Source organism: Leptonotus elevatus, chromosome 1, assembly GCF_054856555.1.
Source record: "Leptonotus elevatus isolate MCC_2025b chromosome 1, RoL_Lele_1.0, whole genome shotgun sequence".
NCBI lineage: Eukaryota > Metazoa > Chordata > Actinopteri > Syngnathiformes > Syngnathidae > Leptonotus > Leptonotus elevatus.
In genome coordinates this window covers 43626942-43642908 of record NC_141239.1, presented here as the reverse complement: position 1 = coordinate 43642908, position 15967 = coordinate 43626942, and the positions used below count along the sequence as shown (strand labels likewise).

Sequence of the window (15967 nt, the reverse complement as noted above, 5' to 3'; positions counted from 1 at the left end):
CTTGGGTAAATCTCAATCGAACCCAGCGAGTGGTTTTTTTCCTGTGTAATGTATACATTTGCTGTTTTCTATTTGCTTCAGGGATCATCCGGACAGATGTGAGGCATCTGCATTTGATGGTTTATAATTTGCATTTCTGTTAGCACATCATTTCCTTGCCCATTGCAAAATTGCTGCCTGGCAAGTTTTTCTGTCCCCGACTGCAGTCCAACAGTAGTTTGAGAAACGTAATGGCTGTCACACTGCTTCAATGTGTCGTATAATTTCTGCTATCCATGGCAACTTTCCATGATTTCAGGTTGTTCAAATGCTTCAAAACAAAATATTATAATGCTCAACAACCTAAAGTGGGTAAAGCTTTATTACTCTACCAAGTATTCGCTGAATCGAGCTTCTGTCGATGCGGAGTTCCAGCGCAGTCCTCCAGATAGACTTTACCTGGCATAAAGAGAAGGCCTATTTTAGCTGTGGGTTTTCATCAGTGGGGTTATGGTTGGTTGAATATATTTTTTGGGCTTGAGCTCAACTGCAAAACTAAACAGGACAAGCAGTACAAAACATGAATGGATGACACATTAGAACCATTAGTACAGCTGAAACCCATTGGTGGGTTGAGAAATGCTTTAAGATCAGCGAAAATGAGTTATCATGATAAGTTACTGTCTTCTTAACTCGGACAGAAGCTGATGGGTGAGGTATTGTCAGCAAGTCATTCACTCTCTATTAAAAATAAATAAATTAATTTAAAAAACAAAACAATTTTGCTGCATCCATCTGTCTATTATCCCTGCTTCTGATTGGGGGCTCATTTGTGCGAATTCCCTACAGCAGGAGTAAATTACAAGCCATGCAATCTGCCCAAAATCACAACCTTCCTCATCAATTCCGAGCATGGGCCCTTGGGACTTTTTCGTACGCAGGATGCAACATTAAGCCTTCTTGAGTGGTGTCCCTGCCAGAACTGGCACTGACCCTGATTTAAGGTGGATTACATTAAATCATGTCCCCACCAACTACAACACACGGTGGTCTCGCGCTCTTGCACTTTGACCTCTCACGGTAGACAAAAATAACAAGTCTGTTTGAGCTTTTATCAGATGCACTCTGACCCCTTTCAACATCAATCACTGGCATGGCGGAACGTAGCTCACGGTGCCAGCAAAGCCTGGAAAATGATCTATTGCTGATAAATTGGATGGGATTTGTCGTCACTTCCTTTACCTCATTTTTGGATTACAGTGATTTTGTTTTTGATAAAATGCTTACAAAAGGCTTGGCTGTGTTCACTGAGCCTGCGATATACCTTCTGACCACAAGACAGCAGCACAACCTAAGGTAGCAGCATATTGTAAACTAGAGAATGCAATTTGTGAATCAATTGTGTGTGAATGCTGAAGAGCTATAGAATGAATTGACATGTATGATGTGAGACTCTTAAAAAAAAAGTAATAAGATAAACGTAAAATTGTGAAATTTCTTCATTAGTTTAGAAATGTGTTCATGGAAAATGTGAAATTCTTAATTTGTGTGGAACGATAAACATGATGATGTTCAAATAGAGTGAGTTGATTGAAGAATTGTAAATGTGTTTTTTGTTTCTTTTTTTAATATTCATTTGGGAATGAAAAATGTGAAATTCCTCAAAAAATAGGAATCATTTTTCAGGAATGTTGAACATTTGGAAGTTAGAAAGGTTTGAGTCAGTTGAAAATGTGTTACTTTAAGGTCATGTTGTGTGTGTTTTTTGTCTCCATTTATTTATTCATATTTTCATTCATTGTCCTGTAATATGTGGAATGGTGACAAAAAATTTGAATTTTAATAACGTCCTAAGGACGTCCTAATGACGTGAATATTTTTAGATTTAGATTTAAACTGGTTGAGAAATGGGTAAAGGTAGGTAAAAGGTAAAGGTAAAAAAAATTTTTTAAAGAATAAATGTTTTATTCCATCATGTTTATACTTAATATTTGTTGTTTGAACATGTGGTAATTAACAAAACTGTTCAGATTTATTTTCTCCCATTAAAAAGTCAAATACAAAATTTTAATTGCGCATTTTATAATTATTTATGTTAAAATAATCATTTGTGTAAACTTTTAAACTTGAACTTCTAATCAATTAAGACTAACTACACGAATGAATAAAATCAGTTGTCTTATGAAAATGCTTCAGTGACTGTGACGTAATCCGGAACTATCTGCTATAAACAAACCAACGTGTCAACATTGTACTGTAATAAGAAAAGGAAAAAAAGGTGTCACATCGTGTCCGGCTTTGTCATCACATAAGCACTGCCCCCTCTGTCGCGTGCGCGCGCGCGCGCACATACCACTTTCAACCCTGATTTTCTATGAGGAATTACTATAACTTTTAATAAGTCACTGTGCGCGGGCTTGCGCGCGATGCCACCTTTGCGGGCGGGGATCCCGCTGCCGGAGCATGTGACCGCATTAGACGCTCACATGGCCGCCGCGGCCGTCCGCTTTTAGTTGGGGCCGAACGAGCGAAAGCATCCGGAGGAGCGCTGCGAGGCTGCACGGCGCCCTTATCCGCACTCATCATGGCGAACGGCGGGCAGAAAGTTGTGCTGATCACCGGCTGCTCCTCCGGCATCGGCTTGAGAATCGCCGTCACGCTGGCCAGAGATGAGAAGAAGCGTTACCATGGTAAAGTTTTCTGTTACGTTCTCCGTTTTTATCAACCACACAAGACACATGAGTGGGCTTTATTAAAAACGAGTTACTTTTTTACGCACTTTTTACGCAGTCGGTGTCACGTCCTCGCGCGGATATGGTATCTAGCCCCCCACCCAACCCAACCCACCCCCCTTTTTAAGGATCGGGAATCAGTCACCCCTCAGTTTTGTGTTGCGCTTGAACCATTATCATGTGAAAGCCCGCTTCTTTCCTGTGCCGGGGGGCTTCGGAGGGACGTGGCTTTCCAGGCACCATCGTAAAAAGGAGGCTTGTCACTTCTCTTTCATGTGACTTTTCCAACCCACGATACCCCCCCTCGTATTTTTTTTCCCTTCAACGCTGCCCATTGTGGGATTATGCACCACTCGCCCCGCTTTAGTGCCGTGTCTAATGAGCCTACAGTGCCAGGCCTTGAGCCAGGAGGGGGTAAAGTTTGAGACCTGTACAAGCGAAGGCTCACTCCCGTTTGAAGTGTTCATTGGTGGGTGGGATGTGTCCCACGCTTATGTCACTCAAGCTCTTCTCCATCCCTGCTTGCCTGGTGACTTTGCAGTTGAGGCTCTTAAATTGGAAGTTAAAAACTTTCATCATTGAAAAAATGCTCATTATGAATTGACATTATTGATCTCTGGCCACAAATTGTGCCTCTAATCTGCTAAATAAAAAAAACACTGCACCTGAAGATAAACAACCAATCAGAGATACAAGGTGTGACTGATGAGGTGTCAATCATTCACACTCATCGTGGGCACACCTCGGGTCACCTTGTTACCCCAGGAAAGCACCTTATTCGTAATACAGTGTTACTCTAATGTGCCAATAAATGGTTGTTTTTCCTCTGGAGCAATGCTTTCTTGTACAGTATATTAGAGGTGGGAATCTTTGAATGTCTCACGATTCGATTCGATTCAGATTTTTGGGCCTGCGATTCGATTCAGAATCGATTTTCGATTAAGAACGATTTTTGGTTCAAAATGATTTGATTGACTTTGACTTTGATTTTTGCTTCAATCTAGAGCTGTGCAAGTAGGAATAATCTACTCCAGTCTGACTCACTAATGCTAATTAGCGCGCTACTCGCGGCACTTTTATCACTCAAAAGAACGGCTCCACGCTGAAAAAAAAAAACTTTTATTGGAATAACTTGATCGTGACTTTTTCCTTCTACTCTCTAATGTGGCTACAATTTAACAGTGTATTAGACCGCGTGGAACCACACTGCCCCTCAGTGGCCAAATCAGGTACAACAGCTCCAAATAACACAGACAAAGGCAAGAAAGTATAAAATAATTTAAATAAAATCGACTTTGGGACATTTAAGATAGATTCTTAATCGTACTAAATGAGAGTCGCGATTCTTATTAGAATTTATTTTTTGGCACACCCTTACAGTATATGAAATTGGAGGCATTTAAGGGGTTAGAAACAGCTTGTCATGTATTGCTGTCAAGTCATAATGATTGTTACCATACTTGTGGTTTGGCACTCGCTGTTTAGCTTATTTGTCCATTTTATTCAATATGTTTCAACTTTTGTCGTTGCTGTTTTTTGTGTGAGTGAATCTCTCAGCTTTCACACATTGGCATGGATTTTCGGACCTTAAAGCATTTCTAAAGGCATTGTCTTTACTACTTATAGAGCAGTCCTATTGTGCATATTTTTGTCCAACCACAACATTTCTCCAAGGTAATCTTATTTTTCTTTCATGGTCCCCTTCAGAGTATTTTCTTCCCACTGTGGCCTTCCTTTGAGAGGTCGCCCTATGAACGGTGGTGGTGCCCCAACAATTTCATTAGACCCTTCGGGAAAGAAGATTAAATATTGCTTAGTTCGCTAAAGACAGAGCGACCCGGTAGAGGCGGATGTGTTTGGAACGCAGTGTGGTTCGTACAAGAATGTTAAAGCGGCCCAACAGTAATTCCTGCAGGAGTCCTGGAGAACAATGGCCCTCTTGTTCGTTTCATAGCCAAACATACATTTCCTTGCCTGCTCCAGAGCCTTGCAAATTGCTACATTAGACTTAATTCACGTCATGTTGTGACATGATATCCAAAGCGTTTCTGAGTACTTACAGGCACACATTGCCTGACACAGCAATGTCCTCAATACAGTACTCAATGTGACATCTCCATCGCGTCTCTTTGGGGTCTGTTACACGACAACAGCCACATGGAAACAGGAACGTTTTTGAATCGTGCTGCGAAAATGACTTAAACACTGCAGTTCCATCTGCAGTTCAAAGTTCACTTCAGCTGTTTCATTTCAACTCAAGGTAAAATTAAGAGAAGGAATACAATCTAGTTATACAGAACAATTTATGTCAACTGCTCGTTAAAGACGGAGTTGGCCGTGTCTGACCTGCTAGCAATGTAGCCTCATTAAATCACTAAATCGTAATCGAAAATCGACTCTGAATCGAATCGCACACCCAAAAATTGGAAACGAATTGTGAGACATTCAAAGATTCCCACCCCTAATAAATAGTAAGAGAAAACACATATCCAGCTTTAACAAAATAGCAGCGTTAGCATTACTAAGCTAGCATTACAGGTCAACATTAGCCACTGCTGATAGCAAGTAGTGCTTTTGCTACCATGGGCAAAGCTAGGGCATTGCAACTAGGCAAGTGGCTATGCGTAAAGAAAAAAGTGAGTAGGAAGGAACCCCGAATGTCAAGAAGTCACAGATTTGTTATCTTACACATATGCTAATTATCAGAAAATTTGACCAGCCAACAAAATATCTGTCTGGATATCAAAAGATTTGCTTGGTTGTTTAATTTAATTTAATAATTTAGAGGATAAAAGTATGGCATTGCATACTTTTGATTGTAGTGACAATGCTAAGCAACAGCTAACTCTGTGTAAAATTTGTTTTAAATGAAGACGTGCTTTAAAGGAGCATAACGGTGAAACAATTTGATGTCGTTTATAATAGAAGCGTCCGCTCTGGATGTTTCTCCTCCACATTGTTACTTGTAAGAAACCTCAAAGGCAGTTTGCCTTTATCTAAAAATACCAACAGACAACTGAGGTGACGCTTGGAGGTTTATCAGTCGAGGCCGACTCCTTGTTTACCTCGGCTGACTGGCGTTGTGTAAGAATGCTTTCCTCCCCTTGATAACATCACTCGGCCGACTCAGCGAAACGGACGAGGCCTCACAGCCGACTTGATAGACGTCGTCGCTAATCATGTGATCCCTGTCGTCATTGTGCGCTAATGTGGCCACGGCATGTAAAGTTCAAACCGAATCAGCTCTGTGTCCTGTGAGGCATGCTTGCCGCAGGAACTTTGACCCCGGCAGCCACTTTTAGTGTGCGTGCGTGTGCTTGATGGTGTGTAGCAAGGAAGTCGCATAGCGATGGCCTCTCACATCAAAGGGCTCAAAGTCCCATGTGCCACCTCAGTCCTGTTGGTTAATGTTGTTAACATATCATTAGGTACACCTGCACCATCTAATTTGATCAAGTATGACAACAAACACATTCCAAAGAGAAATTAAAAAAAGCCTAAACAACTTGTGTCATCGTCCTCCCCTGTAGTCGTCGCGACCATGCGGGACCTGAAGAAGAAGAACAAGCTCGTGGAGGCGGCGGGAGACGCGTACGGGAAGAACTTGGTGCTGCTGCCGCTCGACGTGTGCAGCGACGAATCTGTCAAGCAGTGCATTAACAGCGTGAAGGACCGTCATATTGATATCTTGAGTGAGTTGGACGCCTGCATGACTAACATCTGCACAATGTCCCAATTTATCATTTGAGCACATCTGATAAGGTCGTCCAGCAATGTAGGCTCTTTCATGACCCAAAAGAAAAGGAGCTTGTTGACAGTGAGACACTTCCTATTGGCTAAAACAGTAAAAACAAAAACAAAAACAAATATATATATATATTAGGGGTGTAAATTGCCTAGTACCTGGCGATTCGATTCATATCACGATTCATAGGTCACGATTTGATTCGATACCGATTAATCCCGATATGAATATATAAATTGATTATTGCGATTTTTTTATTTTTTTATCTCAAATTTCGAAAATACTAATCAGTAAACTTGTACATGGACACTGTAAGATTTGTATAAAATGTTTTTTTATTTATCTGAAAATTCTGGCTTACAACTGAGCCGCTGCATTTAACAGATTGCAGTCTGTTTCATGTTTGAACAGCACTGAAATAAAATATTAACTCATTCACTGCCATAAATTCATTATAAAAAAAAAAGATTATTAAAAATTAGAAGGGGACGGGGAATATTTTTTTTAAATTGTAATTAATCGCATGACTTCACTAGTTAACTCACGATTAATCACAAATATTATAATTATGATTAATGTTATATCTGTTCTAAATGTACAATAAAAACAAATTCTAGGTTTTCATACTCATACATAGAAATTGTTCAAATTAATTTTTGACGTTTATAGTCGTCAATGGCAGTGAATGAATAAAAAAAAGATTATTAAAAACTTGGGGCGTCAGGCAATAAATTTTTTAATCGTAATTAATCGCATGACTTCACTAGTTAACTCATAATCACAAATTTGATATCTGTTCCAAATGTACAATAAAAAATTCTAGGTTTTCATACTCTTGTTAACAAAAGTGGGAAAACTAAATTAAATAGTTCAATGCATTTTTGACGTTCATAGCCGTCAATGGCAGTGAATGAGTTAAGGCTTAATGTTCCATTAATATAACATTCTTCCATGCTTAATGTGTGAATCCTAACCCTAAGTAAGACGTTTTGTTGAATATTCCCATAAAAAATGGATGTTTAAAAATTTGCCATATATTGCCGAATCGATTTTTTCTAACACCCCTAATATATATATATATATATATATATATATATATATATATATATATATATATAGTACTGTAGTTGAAATTATGTATATGGAAAGTAAATAAGTACTGTACTGCAAAAAAATAAATAAGTGTATGTACAGCTAGAAGCTAAATTCTAATATGTTTGTTTGCATTTCATGTTTTAAAGGTTTAAAGGACAAAATTAGTTCACGCACTAGTAGAGAGAGGCCACATAGCACAAGTGCTACTAGTGGTACTTGTACCACACATTGAGAATCTCTCTCCTAGCATAGTACCTCAATTCATGGTCCACCTGAATAAATAAACAGCACCTCAAATAGACACTTTTTTTTCACCCTCCACTGAAAAATAAATATGCAACCACCCGGTGGTTGTAATTACATCTTGATACGCCATCTGTAAAGCTGGATTTGAATTTAGACAGAAGGTAACGAAAAGTTCACAATAAGCCGCCGTTTGGCAAACAGTCAACCGTTCATTAAAAAAAAAAAAAGGCTTCAGGCTGTTTAATGCCACTCCCAGTTGAAGTTTGCACTCAAACTGAACATGAAACAAAGAGAATTACACCTTGTTTAAAGGGAAGTCAACCCCAACTTTTGTTTTTGACAATAATATGTTATACGCAGCCACACTGGTCTAAATATGATATTCTGGTTAATATTGCGTTAGTAGAATATGAGTTTAAGCAGCAAAATGAAGGTGCTGCCTTTTTTTGACGTCGTTGCTACAGCAACCTGTTAGATGGGTCAATACTGTGTGATTTGGACACTTGCTATAAACTGGACAGTTAGCCCTAAAAATTTGGATTTGAGGAGGAATCTGATTGGAGTCAGATATGACTTAAATAACATCTATGGACTGAACACAAAATGTAGACAGAGAACAGTACTCACAGTCATATATTCTTTAGCCTCTGCATAGAATGACTAATATTAACGCTGAGAGACATTATGAATCCTAATTGAAATCTAGGCGGGACAAACCCTTGCAGTGGGGTATGATTGGCAAATGCCTGCCTAGATCTCAAGGGGCCTAAACAGGATATCCATCTGATCCATGTGTCTTAGATCCAATTGTTCAAATTTGACTTTGTTTAAATTTAAAGGTTAAATGTTGTTGGGTTTTTATTTTTTATTTATTTTGGGGGGGGGGGGGGGGTACAGCAGCTTAACTCATTTGCTCCCAAAAACATATAAAAATGTTCTATTTCAAATATTGCCATGGTCCCAAAATCGTATTTATACCTTTTTTTATGTTTTTTATGCTAGAGCATACAGAAGGCTTTGATGCAGCCTCTGACCTGAAGAGCAACCTAGTTGCTAGTTATTACAAAAAACGGCCAGCAGGTGGCAGCAGAGTATGAGAGCTCAACCAGGGAAATGTTGCAACAAGCTCTTTTCCCCAGTGTTTTCACCAGGTTTGTGAATAATGATGAAACTGAGCTCTATTCTAATGCTAATTGCTGCAAAATGGAAAACAGATTTTTTTAAAGAGATTCCTGAAGAAAGAAGAGACTCTAATCTTTCTTTTGGTAGGTTCCATGTTTTAATAGCAATAGAACACAATATTCTGTGGCCCTTGCAAAATCAGTCAAAATCCAGTAAAACAGAGCGAAGGGGGTTGCTTCAGTGAAAATAGCTGGGAGTGAATGAGACAATGGCATTTCTATGAATTTCAATTGGAAACGATTAGGAATGTGGTGACAAATGAATCAAGGCACCACTGGAAAAAGAGACATACGGTATGGATGCAATTCTTTTGCATTTTTTAAACAATTCCTAGCTGTCTTAAGAAGATGTCTCTGAATACACAAAGGGTACAAAATAACAGCATGCTTGTCACACTTTTTGATAAATGTTGCAACTTTTCAAACCACTCCAGAGTCTATTTTTTTTCTTCCAAAAATGTTGAGCAACAATCTAATGTTTTCCTGTGGTCTTATTGTAGACTTCTTGAGAGTGCGATACTCACTTCATAGCAGGAGATGTTCCTCTTTGACCAGACTGCAAATGAATGGCGCTTGCACAAAGCCACCACTGGCTTATTTAACATATCCCCCCACAAACTTGATCACAGCTATTTTTTTCCATACAATTAAAATCTATATTATCCATCCATACCCCAGCACACACAATGTGTTCTCTGAAATGTAGTGGCAACAAACATGAGGAATTAAGGTCAGTGTAGCAGGTCTAATACACGTTTTGTCCTTTAATGCACCAAACAAGCTCTTTAATATTAAAGTCAGATCATGTGCTAAGGCTTGAGTGCGTATAAAGGTTCTGTTTAAAAGCCTGCTTGCATCTTGTGCAAAGTCCAAAGCCCCTTCACCTCATTACTCAAGACCCACAAGGCCTTTGTCAAAGCCTGCCGTTGCGTCACACTTCTTTGTTGTGCTTTTACACCGACCTCTTGTGGTAGTCTCAATTAAGGCACCCAGAAAACCACAACCACGTAAAGTGTTTTATTCCACCACGCTCTGAGCTAAAAGCGCTTCTCAAATCATCTTTTCCCATTCAAATATATGGAAATGCCATTAATTTGTTACCAAAAAAAATGGTATTGTGTTTTTTCGTATGAAAAATAGTATTCTTGTTTTATGATAGTTTGACAGTAAACTCTTGTGATTTGTGAATTAACAATATTGCTTTGGCAGCATCTCGTAGCATCTAGCAAAGCTAAAGGAGGAGCAACATGTAGTCGGGTTTCACTGCAATCCTTTTTGTGACGCCGGCAGTAAACAACGCAGGCGTGGGCTTGCTGGGCCCGGTGGAGAGCATCAGCATCGATGAGATGAAGCGAGTGTTCGAGACCAACTTCTTTGGCGTCGTACGCATGATCAAAGAGGTGATGCCGGACATGAAGAAGAGGCGGTCCGGACACATCGTGGTCATGAGCAGCGTCATGGGACTTCAGGGTAGGCGTCTATTGATCTTGCTTTCTCCCCTGTGATCAAAATCTGCATGGTATCTGGTGAGGGACTAATTCTTTTTTTCTTTTTTTTGCTGGTCCTGGAACAGGAGTTGTGTTCAATGACGTTTACACGGCTTCCAAGTTTGCCATGGAGGGCTTTTGCGAGAGTATGGCCGTGCAGCTGATGAAGTTCAACGTTAGGTAATGTCTGTTAATTGTTAAGAAGCCTCTATTTTGGGGGGGGGGGGGGGTAGACTCAACCCTTTGTGGCGAGAGAGAGAGAGAGAAATTGTAGAGTGATTGCAATAGGGATAAGGAAGCAATGACTGACTGACTGACTGATTGATTGATTGATTGATTGATTGATTGATTGATTGATTGATTGATTGATTGATTGATTGATTGATTGATTGATTGATTGATTGATTGATTGTTGGCCATATGCTGTTTTCGAACTGTCACTGAAAGCAACCACACTTCACAATTTGACAGACAGACAGACAGACAGACAGACAGACAGACAGATAGATAGATAGATAGATAGATAGATAGATAGATAGATAGATAGATAGATAGATAGATAGATAGATAGATAGATAGATAGATAGATAGATAGATAGATAGATAGATAGATAGATAGATAGATAGATAGATATAGAAGATCATGTCCCAGTCACAAGTTTAGCCGTGTATATGTTGTGTATGATGTTTAAATAGTGAAATGGTGGGAGGAAGATTTGTTTGGAAGGTGTAACTCACATTACGGTTGTAGGCTAGCGGGCTAGCTAGCAAGAAGCTACAGTGCGTAGCATACCGCTGGACTCTTAGCTCAAACTTTCGCTCCGAATACCGGTCGCCATTACCTCCTCCCGTCCATGAAGCTTTTTCAAACTGCGCGCATGTGGAGGACGCGACTAGTCAGTTCGGTCGTCCCCACCTCCCCGACATGTAGCAACGGTCCCACTTGCGGTCTCTCTCGTTCTGTCCTTCTCTCTCTCTCTCACTCTCTGTCTTTCTTTCTCTCTCTTGCCGTCTCTCTTATTCGAGAACATGTAATCCCTCGAAGTAATCCCAATTTTTAATAAATGTACCTGTAATCCGTTGACATGTTTTTACTGTAACTGTAATGGAATACAGTTTTAAAAAATTGCAATCTAATTACGTAATGGCGGTACATGTATTCCGTTACTCCCCAAGCCTGATCAGGTGTCATGAAGGCTGTTGATACCAGTTACCAATACTAACATGCACAGCTGTTTCTCTGTGTGAATTGCATCCCTTAAGATGTAATGTCTGTAAGTGTATATTTGTTTTGTTTTGTTTAGTTTTACGCTTAGAGTGCATTATTTATTAGTGTGTTGCTACCGAAATGTAATATGTTTAATTTGTCAACTCAATTTAGGTGGTAGGATGACTTTCTGTATGGCTGATGGAACAATTTTCCATGTGAATATCCTTCTCAATCAAGGATTTTTGTAATAATATCAAATTTATAAAAACTGTGACTTATGAGGTTTTGGCTCGACACCAGTGATACTTTTATAAGGTCAAGTCAAGTTTTGAATGGCTTGCTCACAGTCATGTTCCCTTTAAGTCGGTGCTTCTCAATTATTTTCTGTTGCAAAGCCCCCCACCCCCACACCAGGAAGAAGCAAATATTTTTTATCATTTGTCTACAAAATTGTTGCATAACATGGTATCTTTATTAACATTAAAGAAAATTAACATAGAAACAGAAATCTACTGACTAAACTTTATTAAAGTTGTGGAAATGGATGGATGGATGGATACTGCTTGGGCACATTCTGACAATGAGAGCGCTACTGCCACCTACTGTAGTCGATGTGCAATTAGACTATTCTCACATGAGGCCCGCCCACTATTTGAGAAGGACTGCCTTAAGTATTGTTTAAAGAAACAGTGTGTAGAATTTAGTGCCATCTAGTTGTGAACTAATAGAATGCAAAAAACAAAGTTCAAAGCGTGTGTATTTTGAAGCACGCGCACTATGGTGCCTCAGAGAGACCACACCTCGCAAGCCTGCCACCAATTACTACGTTCGCTAAGTTCTTCACCTTCGGATAGCCGTAGCAAAACCATGCTGGCGAAACATGGCAGCCTCCTGTAAGGCACGGCATGCATCTAGCAATTACTAGGCCTACAATTACATTTAAAAATGTACGTTGATGTGATTGAACATATTTTTTAGCATATTATGAATTTAATAGTGAAAGAAACAGTGAAAAATGGGGCGGGTGGGGGGTCTTCACACTGTCTCTTTAAAAGATTGATTGTACATGTAACATATCGTTAGCCTAGTAGCATAATTAATTTTTAACTTACTGTCACAATTTCACTTAAAAAAAATATACCACTGTGCTTGCTAATACATTTTTTTGTATGTACTGTCTCTCTGTATTCTTAGTTACCCATGTCCTAGTAATCTGCAAAGGTTGAACCGTAAATGTTCAAAATTCACTTGAGCAATTAAGCTGACAAAAATGTAGTCGAGCACTCATCCCTTCCCAACTCTCTTTTCCTTTGTTTATGGCTCCATGTATATCCTTTGCCAGGTTGTCGATGATCGAGCCGGGTCCGGTGCACACGGAGTTTGAGACAAAGATGATGGAGGACGTAGCCAAGATGGAGTACCCGGGCGTGGACGCCGACACGGTTCGTTACTTTAAAGACGTTTACCTGCCGTCGTCGATGGATATCTTCGAAGCCATGGGTCAGACGGCGGAGGACATAGCCAAAGTGAGTAAGAATGTTGTACTTTTTGGATTGTGGCAGAAATCCCATCGCTGACCCCACGTGGCTTTTTGGTCCCCTCCAGTGCACTAAGAAGGTGATCGAGTCGAGCAGCCCCCGCTTCAGGAATCTGACCAACAGCCTGTACACGCCCATCGTGGCCCTGAAGTACGCCGACGAGACGGGCGGGCTGTCGGTCAACACCTTCTACAACCTGCTCTTTAATTTGGGACCTCTCATGCACATCACCATGAGCATCCTCAAGTGCCTGACGTGCAGCTGCCTGCGCCGACGCACCCTTTCGCCTAACTGAGGACAATCACCCTCTTTCGCCGGCAATCAGTCATTAGGCAAAGAAAAGGCACCTTGATCTATCTGACTGTGGATACATGCACGGATACATAAATATATTTTATTGAACGTAAGATTAAGAGCCAGGGCTTTAGTCATCACTGCAGCAGGGGATGAACTTTAGGAAACGCGCCAAATCCCCCGGACACTCGACGAAGCACAACGGTGAACTCAGCCGCAAGATCGAAGCAAAGTAATTATATATAATAATTTTTAAAAAGTCATAATAATGCTAACGTATAGCCTAGCATACCAGGAATAAATCTTATTGTGTGGCGTACCTAATGTCACGTCGGTCATAACTGCTGTGGAATACTAATTTTGATCAATTGCTGCATTTCAAGGCTTATTAACTCATTCACTGCCATTGACGGCTATAGACGTCAAAAATTCATTTGAACTATTTCTATTAGTTTAAAAAAAAAATCCACTTTTGTTAACAAGAGTATGAAAAAAATGTATTGTATGTTTAGAACAGATATACAATTTGCGATTACTCGTTAGTTAACTAGTGAAGTAATTGTAATTACAATAAAAAATTCGCCTGATGCCCCTAATTAAAAAAAACTAAAGATTATTAAAAATTAAGGGTGTCAGACGATTAATTTTTTATTATTATAATTAATCGCATGACTTCAATAGTTAATTCACAATTAATCACACATTTTATATCTGTTCTAAATGTACAAATTTTTTTTTAGCAAAAGTGGGGAAAAAAATGTGAAACTAATAGAAATGATATTAATATTGAATTGTTGATGTCAATGGCAGTGAATGAGTTAAGAGTAGATCACATATCCATACAATTTTCATACTGATTTTTTCCTTTATATAAATAAAAATCTGATTGACCCTTTACGAGCATATTTGTCAACATGGCACATGAGACTGGCCAGGTTGCTGTGAAGCTCCTTTATGAGCGATAGATGGCAGTATTTCACAGCCTTTCCCCCAGAGAGTCGCCAGCAAGTGGACAGATCCACTTGCAATTCATATACAATAATAACCATAGTCATGTTTTGTGAATATAGTATTATACTTCTGGGTTTCTTTCTGGGCACTCAGAACATAAACACTGCCAAAACGTCACTGATGATTCAATTAAAATCACGAATAACAATAGAAAGTTGAGTGGATACAGTTTGCAATAAAATGGAATATGCTCTTTAAGAGCAGATAAAGAGTTCAAATAATTGTATGCTAATTTATTCCGTTGGTTGGATTTGCTGTTGTAGATCATGAAATAGCTGTTTTGAATTCAAAACTAACTTAAGTGGTAACATTATACTGTCGTATCCATTGATAGCTATTAACTATATTACGGAGAAAAGAAGCAAACTGAAGATAGTATATTGCTCTCTTGCTTACATTTTCAACTCGTAAAATAAATCTAATCTTAACCCTGATTTGATAAAACAATGTAGGCTATTGTGAAGGTGCATAGTGTCAACAAAAACGTCATCGTTGAGTTCTCAGCTAAGAGGCCTCGTGCAGAAAAACTTTTTAGCATTTGTCCATATGCACATGCCCATTAGCATGTGTTTGTGTGTGTGAATGCGTTTTATGTGCACGGCCGTGGGCCAAGTTAGTGATCTGTTGATGGATATAAAGAGGTCATGGCCCGCTACCCATCAAACCCCCCCTCCCTCGGACCCCCCGCCCCTCTCGGGCATGCACCCCGCTTTGTGCCGTGTGAGAGAATGTGACCTGGTTCCCATCCCCGAGGAGGGGTGCGCCCTAATGACGGCCTCCTCAGACGCACCGCCGGGCCCCGAGCCTCCCCTCGGCAGCTGGCCGCCTCAGCCCACCAGACCGGGACCCCGCTTCAGGCTTTTTTGTCCCGATCGTGACACCCCGTAGCACCCTGTGTCCAAAGTGTGACACGCTCACACACACGGTCGCCGTCGCCATGAGAGGACGACGCAACCGGTCGCAGACCTGTTGTTTCGGCTCGCCGTACAATGAGCTCCTCGCCTCTGTGTATGTGTCTTCATCAGAGGCGACAGCTCCCCACAATGGAACAAAGGCACTGTCAATCACAATCAAATGGGTGTGTGTGGGAGGGGGCTGCGGCAGTAGGAGTAGGTTCGGGGCGGGAGGGGAGTCGGGGGAGTCCTGTTTGTCCCGAGGGTTCTGAGGATGCCAGTGTTGGGACGCTGGAGGCGAAGGGCAGGGTCCCATTGGGGGGGGGGGGGGGGGGGGGGGGTCTATCGGATTTGGGAAAGTGGGAATTTGGGCTTCCTGAATGGAAGAGCTGTTTACTAATTGAATGAACACAGGAGATGTAGAGAAGTCTCATTGAAACCGGCCGCTCATCAAACCATTGTTTCACAATCAAGAGCCTAATTGCAACATAATGAGGGCAGCATGTCATGTTGAGGTCTCCTCCGTATTGTCACCCTGTCACATGTACAGACGCGC

At 40.4% G+C, this 15967-nt stretch overlaps 1 protein-coding gene across 1 annotated transcript; it reads left to right on the top strand.

Moving 5' to 3' along the window:
• Nucleotides 1-2318: 2318 nt before the first annotated feature.
• Nucleotides 2319-14404, top strand: rdh8a (retinol dehydrogenase 8a). Its single transcript, XM_086069029.1, has 6 exons — nt 2319-2669; nt 6242-6403; nt 10269-10448; nt 10552-10645; nt 13018-13201; nt 13281-14404. The coding sequence occupies exons 1-6, from the start codon at nt 2564-2566 to the stop codon at nt 13506-13508; spliced, it is 954 nt and encodes a 317-aa protein (XP_085925155.1). The 5' UTR covers nt 2319-2563; the 3' UTR covers nt 13509-14404.
• Nucleotides 14405-15967: the final 1563 nt, after the last annotated feature.

What these genes read in the sequence shown, in the direction of transcription:
- rdh8a (XM_086069029.1), top strand. Translation starts at nt 2,564, where the DNA reads ATGGCGAACGGCGGGCAGAAAGTTGTGCTGATCACCGGCTGCTCCTCC. An exon ending in TGAGAAGAAGCGTTACCATG is followed by an intron (nt 2,670 to 6,241) that starts GTAAAGTTTTCT and finishes CCTCCCCTGTAG; the next exon opens with TCGTCGCGACCATGCGGGAC. An exon ending in CAGCGTCATGGGACTTCAGG is followed by an intron (nt 10,449 to 10,551) that starts GTAGGCGTCTAT and finishes GTCCTGGAACAG; the next exon opens with GAGTTGTGTTCAATGACGTT.